The 12,116-nt window shown below is 45.3% G+C and overlaps 1 protein-coding gene across 5 annotated transcripts in view; it reads left to right on the top strand.

The window, feature by feature from the left end:
* mrpl36 (mitochondrial ribosomal protein L36) overlaps positions 1–11,775 on the top strand; it is a 112,870-nt gene extending 101,095 nt beyond the window's left edge. For all 5 annotated transcript variants that reach the window (XM_070880764.1, XM_070880763.1, XM_070880760.1 and 2 more), the window contains 2 exons: positions 4,893–4,978; positions 11,372–11,775. In XM_070880764.1, the coding sequence (XP_070736865.1) occupies positions 4,893–4,978; positions 11,372–11,730 (445 nt within the window). In that variant the 3' untranslated portion in view covers positions 11,731–11,775. The remainder of the gene's footprint in view (positions 1–4,892; positions 4,979–11,371) is intronic.
* The last annotated feature ends 341 nt before the right edge of the window (positions 11,776–12,116 follow it).

Raw genomic sequence — 12,116 nt, 5'->3', positions numbered from 1 at the left:
GGCGAGCCTATGTAAGTTCCCAGATGCATGCAGAGCGGAGATGCTGCGAGACTTTTTTACTGAGGGCATCAGGCACGCTGGGGTTTTCAGGAAACTGATTGAGACCAAAGACTTGACCCTGGAAACGGCGGCTTTGATGGCCCAGACATTTATCTCAGGGAAGGAAGAGACCAGAATAATGTTTGACAAAAATCTTGGTTTAAATGCAGCAAATGGACAGGGAGTCAACATTGTTAATGCAGCACACAGTTCTCCAGGCAGACAGGGGCAATTGGACATGCCCGAGCATGTAGTCAAACCCAAACGGGGAATTCAACAGAGACAATGGCTAGCTGAACGGCGATTCATGCCATCGCAAGGGACAATGCGGCCAGTAATGGGGCCATCAGCACCTGCCAATGGTGCGTTGAAGGACAGTTACAGAGACAGTCAGAGACGATCGACTGGACGAGGCCAAATGGACACTGGGGGAACTCGCTGGAAGCTGAAGTTAAGCGAGTTCATGTGGAGCAAAAATACAGTTCATACACCAGGACACCACCGATGATGATGAAAGTGCTCCTCAATGGCATCCCAGTATCAATGGAGCTAGACACAGGGGCCAGCTAGTCCCTGATGAGTATCAAACAGTTCGACAAGTTGTGGACGTCCAAGGCCAGGAGACCAAAATTATTGCCGATTGACGCACAGCTACGGACATATACAAAGGAGATCATTCCGGTGCTCGGCGGCGCCACGGTAGTCGTGACCCACAAAAGTTCGGAGAACAGGTTGCCACTCTGGATTGTTCCGGGGGATGGTCCCGCACTACTGGGGAGGAGTTGGTTTGCTGTCATGAACTGGAAATGGGGCGATGTCAATGCAATTTCTTCTGTGGAGCGAATATCATACTCACAGGTCCTGGAAAAATTTGACTCACTATTTCAACCTGGCATTGGCACTTTCATGGGGACCAAGGTAGTGATTCACATAAACCCGGACGCCAGGCCAGTACACCACAAGGCCAGCACGGTGCCATCCGTGATGCGGAAAAAGATAGACGGCGAATTGGACCGCCTGCTGAGGGAGGGCATCATCTCGCCAGTCGAATTCAGTGACTGGGCGAGCCCGATTGTGCCGGTGCTCAAGGCGGATGGGTCAGTCAGGATATGTGGTGATTACAAGGCCACCATCAATTGGGTGTCACTCCAAGACCAGTACCTGCTACCGAAGGCGGAGGACCTCTTTGCGACACTATCCGGTGGAAAACTTTTTTCAAAATTGGACCTGACCTCAGTTTACATGACCCAGGAGCTGGCGAGTGAGTTGATGAAGCTGACCACCATCACGACACACAAGGGGTTGTTTGAGTACAACAGATGTCCGTTCAGAATTCGCTCGGCCGCCGCGATCGTTCAACGAAACATGGAAAGTCTCCTCAAGTTGATTCCAAGGACGGTAGTTTTTCAAGACGACATCCTCATCACGGATTGTGACACTGAAGAACACCTCCACAACCTGGAGGAGGTGCTACACAGACTGGACCGGGTAGGTCTGCAACTGAAAAAGGCGAAGTGCGTCTTCCTAGCTCCAGAGGTAGAATTCCTGGGGATGAGGGTAGCAGCAGACTGGATCAGACCTACCACGTCCAAAACGGAAGCGATTCAGAGAGCACCCAGACCCCGTAACACGACGGAGCTGCGTTCGTTCCTGGGCTCCTGAACTATTTTGGTAACTTTCTTCCTAAATTGAGCACGCTGTTAGAGCCGCTACATGTGCTCCTACGCAAAGGTCGCGAATGGGTCTGGGGGACAACCAGGAAAGGGTTTTTGATAGAGCACGCAATTTGTTATGCTCCAACAATCTGCTAACGCTATATGACCCATGTAAGAAACTTGTTTTAACGTGCGATGCGTCGTCCTATGGGGTCGGGTGTGTGTTGCAGCATGTTAATGCCAAGGGTCAGTTACAGCCGGTAGCTTATGCCTCCAGAAGTCTGTCCCAGGCAGAAAGGGGCTACGGGATGGTAGAAAAGGAAGCGCTTGCATGTGTATATGCAGTAAAAAAATGCACCAGTACCTGTTTGGCAGGAAATTTGAGCTGGAGACAGATCACAAACCCCTAACGTCCCTTTTGGCCGACAACAAGACCATAAATGCAAATGGTGGGCACTCATGTTAGCCGCCTATGACTGTACCATTCGGCACAGACCGGGCGTGAAAACTGCGCCGAAGCACTCAGCAGGCTCCCACTAGCCACCAACGAGAGGGCAACTAAGCATGCTGCTGAGATGGTCATGGCTGTTGAAGCTTTTGAAAACGAAGACTCACCAATGACAGCCCGTCAGATCAAAGGCTGGACGAATAGAGACCCGCTACTGTCTTTAGTCAAGAAATGTGTCCTGAATGGGGACTGGGCAGCCACGTACGGGGAATGCCCTGAGGAATTTAAACCATTTCACAGGCGCAAGGATGAACTCTTGATTCAGGCCGATTGCCTACTATGGGGAAACCAAGTAGTCATGCCCCAGATGGGCAGAGAGGCGTTCATCCGAGAACTCCACAATGAGCACCCGGGCATTGTCATGGTGAAGGCAATTGCCAGGTCACACGTTTGGTGGCTCGGGATAGATGCAGACCTGGAACTTTGTGTTCGCAAGTGCAACACATGTGTCCAACTGAGCAATGCACCCAGGGAAGCCCCCCTTAGCCCCTGGTCCTGGCCAGCCAAGCCATTGTCATGCATCCATGTGGACTACGCAGGTCCTTTCATGGGTAAAATGTTTTTGGTTGTAGTAGACGCCTACTCCAAATGGATCAAGTGTGACATCCTCAATTCAAGCACAACCTCTGCCATGATAGAAAGTCTATGGGCAATGTTCGCCACCCATGGTCTACCGGACGTCTTGGTCAGCGACAATGACAAGCATTGAATTCCAGGACTTCATGTCAGGAAATGGAATCAACCATGTCAGAACGGCATCGTTCAAGCCGGCCTCAAACGTCCAGGCGGAACGAGCAGTGCAGATAATCAAACAGGGGATGCTCAGAATCTAAGGGGGTTCCCTACAAAGCCACTTATCACGCCTCCTGTTGGCCAATAGATCCCGACCACACTCGCTCACAGGGGTTTCACCCGCAGAGCTGCTAATGAAAAGGACGCTCAAAACCAGGTTATCCCTTATACACCCCACCATGAAAGAAATTGTTGAGAGCAGGCGCTGTTCACAGTGTGACTACCATGACGGGAATGCGAGGGCACGATGTATTGATGTCAATGACCCTATCTTTGTCCTCAACTACGTTGCAGGGCCCAAATGGCTCACAGGCACTGTGATTGCTAAAGAGGGGAATAGGATTCTGGTAGTTAAACTTACCAATGGACAAATCTGCCGCAAACACGTGGATCAAACAAAAAGGAGGTTCAGCAACCCCATAGAAGAAGCAGAGAAAGAACACATTGTAGAGTTCACTCCACCACAGGTGACCAAACACCGGAACCAAGTGGAGGAGAGCCCAGTCACTGTGAGCAGTCCGGACAAGCCTGACACAGACACTCAGGCCAGCGCCCAACAACCGGAGCCCCAACTCAGGCGCTCTACAAGGGAGCGTAAACCACCAGAGAGACTCAACCTGTGATCCCAGCAAGACTTTGAGGGTGAGGTGATGTCATGTATTCAACTGTCATTGTAATCCATGTATAAACTGACCTAAGTTGTACACCGTGAGAACATTGACCGCTAGGTGGTGAACTTGTGGGAGACACTCCTAACCTGGATTTTCAGGTATAAAAAGGAAAGCTCCACCCATCTTCTCCACTTCAGTGCTGGCTAATAAAGGTTACTGGTCACAGAGTGACCGTCTCTCTAGTATGGGCCTCTTGTGCATTTGTAAGGACATATTACCTCCAATTTAAATTTCTCCCCCTCATGTTTAAATCCCTTAATGGCCTTCTCCCTCTCTATCTCTTAACCCCCTCCATCCCTACAATCCATAAATTATCTGTACCTGGGCATTCCCCCACCCCTTTAATTTTGCCCCCCCATGGGCAACCTTCCTTCAGCCACCTCGGCCTTAAGTTCTACAATTCCTTTCCTAAACTTCTCCGCCTCTCAACCTCCCTCTCCTCCATTAAGACTTTCCTTAAAACCCACATTTTCGACCAAGCTTTTTTGTCACCCTTCATAATATCTTCTTCTTTATCTCAGCATCCGACTTTTTAATAAGCCCCTGTGAAGCACCTTGGGATGTTTTATCTACATTAAAGACATTATATACATGCAAGTTGCTGTTGATTAGTGTATTGGTAGTTGCACAGATAAATTGCAATAGACAGTATCTGAATTATTGTTTCTCAGAAAAGAGTGCAATACACAAGATTCTACCAGAAATCATATAAACTGCAAATAAAACTAAATAAGTTGCAAATCTTTCTACCATGTCCATTTATTAATTCAATCCAAAAGATCTTGCTCACATGATAAAGAAAGTTTTTTCCAGCTAAATTTAATGAAAGATTTGTTGGCTTTACTTTCACATCTTGCCATTTTTTTCACTATTTTCTAATAAATGTGATAAGAAATATACATGGTAGTTTAATTTGCATGACAGAGCACAGACATGAAGTCCATAACAATTAAAGAGGTTGCAATAATGAGCTAATTTCCAGAGTCTGAATGCTAAAACGAGCTGCTGTCTTTGAATTCAAATGCACTATGGGTTGGCTACTGAAATGCACTTAGCTAAAAGTAATTAAATTTAGCTAGCATTATATATTGGTCTGTAATGACAGATTATAACTAAGTAAGACCTAAAATAAGTGCATACTTTTTCAGTTCTGTTAATCTGCAACTGATTATTATGTGAAAAAAATCAAATAATAAAAAATGTTTACCCTTTAAATACTGCCTACAGAAAGAAACAAAAAGACAGTGAAGATGTAAAGGTAATTAATATGGCTAACCCCAGGCAGAGCAGTGGGCATTGGGAAAATGTTACAGGTAAGATTTATGATCAGCAAAAGGGGCAGATTGCCAAGCAAGTTAAAGCAATTTTTAAATGTGACATTAATCAGAATGTAGTTTTAAACTAAAATGAGTGACCACTGACTTTATCTCCTAATGAGTCACACTCAGCAGGTCTGCTTAGAAAAAGAAATAACTTGCATTTATATCGTGCCTTTCATGACCTTCGGACCTCCTAAAGCCAATTAAGTACTTTTGAAGTATACAACCTGTTGTAATTTGGAAATGTGGCAGCCAATTTGTGCACAGCAAGGTTCCACAAAGAACATTGTATAATGATCAAATCATCTGTTTTTAGTGATGTTGATTGAGAGATAAATGTTGGATATGGCAGCAGGAGAATGCCCCTGCTTTTTGTTGAATAGTACAATGGGATCTTCCACATCCATTTGACAGGGCAGACGGAGCCTCAGTTTAGCATCTCAGCCTAAAGAAGACACCTTCAACAGTGCAGCATTCCCTCAGTACTGCATTGAAGTGTCAGCCTAGATTATGTGCTCAAGTCTTTGGAGTGGGATGTAAAGCTTTGTCAACATGAATAAAATGGTGGTGCAACAACAACTTGCATTTATATAGCGCTTTTAACATAGTAAAACATCCCAAGGCGCTTCACAGAATGTTATAAGACACACAAAAAAATTGACACGGCGCCACATAGGAAGAAATTACGGCAGATGACCAAAAGCTTAGTCGAATAGGTAGGTCTTAAGAAGCATCTTAAAGGAGGAAAGAGAGGTAGAGAGGTTTAGGGATGGAGTTCCAGAACTTAGGGCCCAGGCAGTACGGTCACCGATGGTTGAGTATTTATAATCAATGATATTCAAGAGGGCAGAATTTGAGAAGTGCAGGTATCTCGAGGGGTTGAGAGGCTGAAGGAGATTACAGAGATAGGGAGGGGCTAGGCCATAGAGGGCCTTGTAAACAAGGATGAGAATTTTGAAATTGAGGCATTGTTTAACCAGGAATTAGTCCTGGTTAATGCAAGTCAGCGAGCACAGGGGTGATGGATGAACGGGACTTGGTGCGAGTTAGGACCTGGGCTGCCGAGTTTTGGACGACCTCAAGTTTACATAGGATAGAATGTTGGAGACCAGCCAGGAATGTGTTGGAGTCGTCAAGTCAGAGATTTATAACATATAAAAGTATAACACGGATTATAAGGTTACTTAAACTAATAAAGCTGTGTTTTTAAAAAAAGTGATATGCATAAAAACATTTTAAATTAAAGTGAGTAATTATTGTTCCTAATGAACAAATCTTGAAAGGTCTATGTTGTGCTGTCATTTAAGTTATCTTCAGCTCTCTAAGTAAAATTGTGCCGTGGCTCTATCACGACAGGACAGATTATAATTCTGCTAGAGTTTCAATTTTGTCATTATTAAAGATTGTTATTATGGTGGTAAAGTCAGAAGTTGTGTCCTTAATGTCTCTTCCACGATCGGACTCGAGGACCCTGCGGAATCCCAAACAGGCAGCGTCCTCAATGTCACTTGTGCGGGGGCCGAAAGGAGCGGTTATGATTTTCCCGGCATCCCTCACAAGCAACACTCACTGCGCAAGCGCCGCGGGCAGCCGGGAGGTTGGCGGAAGTGGACCCGAGCGGCGACACAGCGGCAGCGGCAGCGGCAGCACGAGCGGGCGCAGGTCGGTCATGGTCGCTTGGCGATGTGTTGACGTCATTAGGGCAGGCCCTGTGCGCGGAAATTGTGTGTTTCGAACTTAGCGGGTCTCTGAAAAGGCCCAGAGGCAGTCAACAGGAGGGCAGCAAGGGCAAGGCTCACTCAGCTTAAACCGTCCCCTACCCTAAATGAAGACAGCGCTGTGCAAAGCTATTCTACTTTTAGCCTTGAGTGCCGTGTCCCGTTCTGGTCAGTGAAATACAAAGGGTGCCGACACGCACAAGAGGTGGTACAAAGAGCCCCAAGGATGATCTCGAGCATCCAAGGACAGAGTAATGACTGGAGAAAACGTGGGATTTTCCGTCTTGAAATGAGGGAACCTTAGTGTTACCGCTGACAATAAGTGTGAGGAGCTCATGGACTTCTTTGTCTCTAAGATTGAGATCATCCGTTCGGCTGCCTCTGTCTCTTCCCTTTCTTCCCCGAGTCCACTGGGCCAAACTTCCTCCAAGGAAGTCCCCTGCCCTAGCCCTGAACTCGCATCTTTTTCCATTTTTTCTCCGATCTCCCTTCATGACCTTTTCGAGCTCACCCTGTCCATGAGACCCATTTCCTGCTATCTTGACCTTATTCCCACCAAACCGCTGACCACCCAACTTCCTTTTCTGGCTCCCATGTTAGCTGACATTATTAAAAGTTTGCTCACCTCAGGTACTGTTCCCCCCTCCCTGAAATCTGCCACCAGCACCCCTGTCAAAAAAACTAACCCTTGATCCCTCCGTCCTTGTAAACTACCGCCCCATCTCCAACCTCCCTTTCATCTCAAGTCCTTGAATGTGTTGTCGCCTCCCAAATCCATGCCCATCTTTCCCACAATTCCATGTTTGAATCCCTCCAATCCAGTTTTTGTGCATGCCACAGTACTGAAACAGCTCTCATTAAAGTCACAAATGACATCTACTGTGACAAAGACAAACTATCCCTCCTTGTCCCTCTTGACTTGTCTGCAGCCTTTGACATGGTTGACCACTCTCCTTCTCCAACACCTCTCCACTGTCATTCAGCTGGGTGAGACTGCATTTGTGGTACCATTCTTGTCTATTTAATCATAGCCATACAATCACCTGCAATGGCTTCTCTTCCCGCCCCCGCATCGTTACATCTGGTTTCCCCCAAGGATTTATCCCTGGCCCCCTCCTATTTCTCATCTACATGTTGCCCCTTGGTGACATGATCTGGAAACACAGCGTCAGTTTCCACATGTATGCTGATGACACCCAGCTCTACCTCACTGCCACTTCTCTCGACCCCTCCACGGTCTCTAAATTGTCAGACTGCTTGTTCGACATCCAGTTCTGGATGAGCAGAAATGTTTTCCAATTGAATATTGGGAAGACCAAAGCCATTGTTCTCGGTCCCAGCCACAAACTCTGTTCCCTAGACACTGACTCCATCCCTCTCCCTAACTCCTGTCTGAGGCTGAACCAGACTGTTCACAACCTAGGTGTCATATTTGACCCTAAAATGATCTTTCGACCACATATCCGCAGCGTAACTAAGACCGCCCATTTTCACCTCCGTGACATCGCCTGTTTCCGCCCTTGCCTCAGCTCATCCACTGTTAAAGCCCTCATCCATGCCTTTGTTACGTCTAGACTTGACTATTCCAACGCACTCCTGGCTGGCCTCCCACGTTCTACCCTATGTAAACTAGAGGTGATCCAAAACTTGGCTCCCCGTGTCTTAACTTGCACCAAGTCCCGCTCACCCATCACCTCTGTGCTCACTGACCTACATTGGCTTCCGGTTATGCTATGCCTCGATTTCAAAATTCTATTCCTTATTTTCAAATCCCTCCATGGCCTCGCCCCTTGCTATCTCTGTAATCTCCAACCCCACAACCCCCGGGATGCCTGCGCTTCTCTAATTCTGTTCTGAGCATCCCTGATTGTAATCGCTCAACCATTGGCTGTGCTTTCTGTTCTCGAGCTCTGGAACGCTCTGCCTAAACCTCTCTGCCTTTCTACTTCTCTTTCCTCTTTCAAGATGCTCCTTCAAACATACCTCTTTGACCAAGCTTTTGGTCACCTGCGCTAATTTCTATTTATGCGGCTCGCTGTCAAATTTTTATTGCATAATAGTCCTGTGAAGCACCTTGGAACATTTCACTACGTTAAAAGCACTATATAAATCACATTTGTTATATAAGATAGTAACTGGTACAAAAAAGGAGATCCAAGCAATGTAGATTAAATTGAGTCACAGGTTCAGACTAGCAAAAGACAAATTTAAGGCTGGTATCAGGATGTTCTTCAAATCGTGATCACGCATGTTGTCAAACCAAAAACCATGGAATTATTTAAGGGAAAGCTGCAACATCTCAGTGCTTCACATTTAGCGAATTGCTTAGAATCTAGTGATTGTTGTTTACGTAGGCTGGTGAAGCCATTTTGTGCACAACAGGATCCCAGCAGCTAATCAGTTTTGTCAGAACATGCATTGGCAGTGCCATCTTTTGAATAAGACATACTGACAATGTGTTAATCCTTCTGCACTGTGCTCGAGTGTCAGTGTAGATTTTTTAAATTCACTTTCAGGATGTTGGCATCACTGGTAAGGCCAATATTTATTGCCTACTCTTAGTTGTGCTGAGAAGGTGGTCTTGTCGCGCCACCATGATACAACTGAGTGGCATGTTCGGCCACATCAGAATCAACCATGTTGGTGTGGGACTAGAGTCACATATAGGGGGTAAGGCAGCAAGCTTCCTTCCCTAAAGGGCATTAATGAACCAGTTGGATTTCATGGTTACGTTTACTGAAAGCTGTTTTATTTTATCTCCAAATTTTTAAACTGAATTCAAATTCTTACATTTCCATTTGAACTAACGTTCCACAGTGGAATAGTATTAGTTGAGGCCTGTGGATTACTCGTCCAGTAACATAACCACTACACTAGCCTACCCTCACACATTGTCCTTGAGTTGTGGTTGCTCAGGCATAGAAGTGAATGGCAAGCAAAAGATTTCTATGTATTTTTAAAAATTCAGATTTATGGTTTGCTTTTATATTTTGGACCCTACTTACAAAATAAACAGGACAATCCAGTGCAAAAACTGGATGAATATGGACCTACTTTCAGTTGTGCTGGCTACCCTCGGATTGTAAGCTTCCAAATCTCTTTTTTTCTTGTTTGGTATTTGGAAAATAGCAGGATGCCTATGTACTTGAGTGTTTGGGGCTTGTACCCATAACCAACCATCCAGCTGGATGCTGTGATGCTGACTTCTTGTTGGGCAAATGAGCTATAGTACTATCCTGTGACCTGCTAAATCTCACTTGTTCGGAGTGCCAGGTGACTAGGAGTAGATTAGGTGGTTCCTGTGGAGAAAAATACCAGCGCAGACTGCAAGAGCCAAATGACCTGTTCCTGTGCTGCAACATGCTTTCATTCTATTTTTATCGATCCTGCTCTTAAACAAAAAAACATAGCTCTATATACTTAAATGGGTTAGTGATCAGTCCTAAACTTCTTTATTTTTTTATTCATTCGTGGGATGTGGGCATCGGAGACAAGGCCAGCATTTATTGCCCATCTGTAATTGCCTTTTGAGAAGGTGGTGGTGAGCTGCCTTCTTGAACCTCTGCAGTCCATGAAGGTACTACAACAGTACTCTTAAGGCGGGAGTTCCAGGATTTTGACGCAGTGACTACAAAGGAACAGTGATACATTTCAAAGTCAGGATTGTGTGTGACTTGGAGGTGAACTTGCAAGTGACTGTGCTCCCATGCCCCTGCTGTCCTTGTCCTTCTAGGTGGGAGAGGTCGCGGGTTTGGGAGTCATTGTCGAAGAGGCCTCGACGAATTGCTGCAGTGCATCTTGTAGATGGCACCCACTGCAGCCATGGGATGCTGGTGGTGGAGTGAGTGAATGTATAAGGTGGTGGATGGGGTGGCAATCAAGCAGGCTGCTTTGCCTTTTATGTTGTTGAGCTTTTTGAGTGTTGTTGGAGCTGCACTTATCCAGGCAAATGGAGAGTATTCCATCACACTCCTGACTTGTACCTTGTAGATGGCAGAAAGGCTTTGGGGAATTGGGAGATGAGAAACTTGCCACAGAATCATCAACGTCGTAGGCAGTCCCTCAAAATCGAGGAAGACTTGCTTCCGCTCCAAAAGTGAGTTCTCAGGTGACTGTACAGTCCAATATGGGAATTACAGTCTCTGTCATAGGTGGGACAGACGGTCGTTGGAGGAAAGGGTGGGTGGGGAGTCTGGTTTGCCGCATGCTCCTTCCGCTGCCTGCACTTGTTTTCTGCATGCTCTCGACGACGAGACTCGAGGTGCTCAGCGCCCGCCCGGATGCTCTTTCTCCACTTGGGGCAATCTTTGGCCAGGGACTCCCAGGTGCCAGTGGGGAATTTGTTTATCAAGAAGGCTTTGAGGGGGTCCTTGAAACGTTTCCTCTGCCCACCTGAGGCTCGCTTACCTTCAAATTCCTAATTAGTTTAAGTAATGAACAAGTATGTAATAAGATAATAGAAAAAAGAAAGCACTTTACTTGTAATTATTTTGAAGCACAGTGATTGCTATGTAAACAAACTTAAAACCTGTAGTGAAATTAACTAACTAGATTTCTTTGCTTTTTCATAAATTTATTTTGTATTTCATAGAGAACTTGCATTTCATAGAGAAAAATTAATTTGTAACAATATGCTAAAATTGTCTTAAATATGTACATTTCATTGCAGGTGCTAACAGGATGGCTATTTTTGTCAAGAATCTATTCCAGGTGGTCAACAGGCCTTTGTTGCAGTTGAACAGGTGCTCAGTCCTCTATTGGCCATCAATCTGTTCTGTGACATATAAGCAACTGAGTATTGCGGTCACAGTGAGGCCCAAGATTTGCCCAGATCCTTACAAGACAATTAGATTGGCTGCCATGTCTTTTCTTGAACCAAATCGACTGCAAGGTGTACAGGAAATTGCAGGAATGAAAACAAAGACTGCTCTAAAGAAACGCTGCAAGGACTGCTTCTTTGTGCGTAGACGGGGACATTTGTATGTGTATTGCAAGACCCATCCCCGGCACAAACAGAGACAGGGCTAACCTGTGGATATGATCTTGAATTATAATAAATTGCAATGTGGAGTATAAAGTTTTGTATTTCTCATTAGTGTTACTATCTTTTTTTTAAACTTGTTTTTCTTCTTTGATCAAAATTATTAGATGTACTTTTTTTAATTTGCAGGCAATTAACTTCAATATTTTTGTTTGAAAGAGTTGTGTTCTGAACTCTATAATTGTACCTTAATACTGTTATCTTTGAAGATAGGGAGAAGATCTCAAATGCTGCAAATGAAACACAACAACTTGTATTTATATAGTACCTTGTAACAAAACATCCTGAGGCATTAACGAGCGTTATCAATAAAAAAAAAATTGTCACCGAGCCACAGAAGGAGATAGCAGGACAGATGAACAAAAGCTTGGCC

Source organism: Pristiophorus japonicus, chromosome 5 (assembly GCF_044704955.1).
Source record: "Pristiophorus japonicus isolate sPriJap1 chromosome 5, sPriJap1.hap1, whole genome shotgun sequence".
Lineage (NCBI taxonomy): Eukaryota > Metazoa > Chordata > Chondrichthyes > Pristiophoridae > Pristiophorus > Pristiophorus japonicus.
This window is presented reverse-complemented; position numbering and strand designations above follow the sequence as displayed.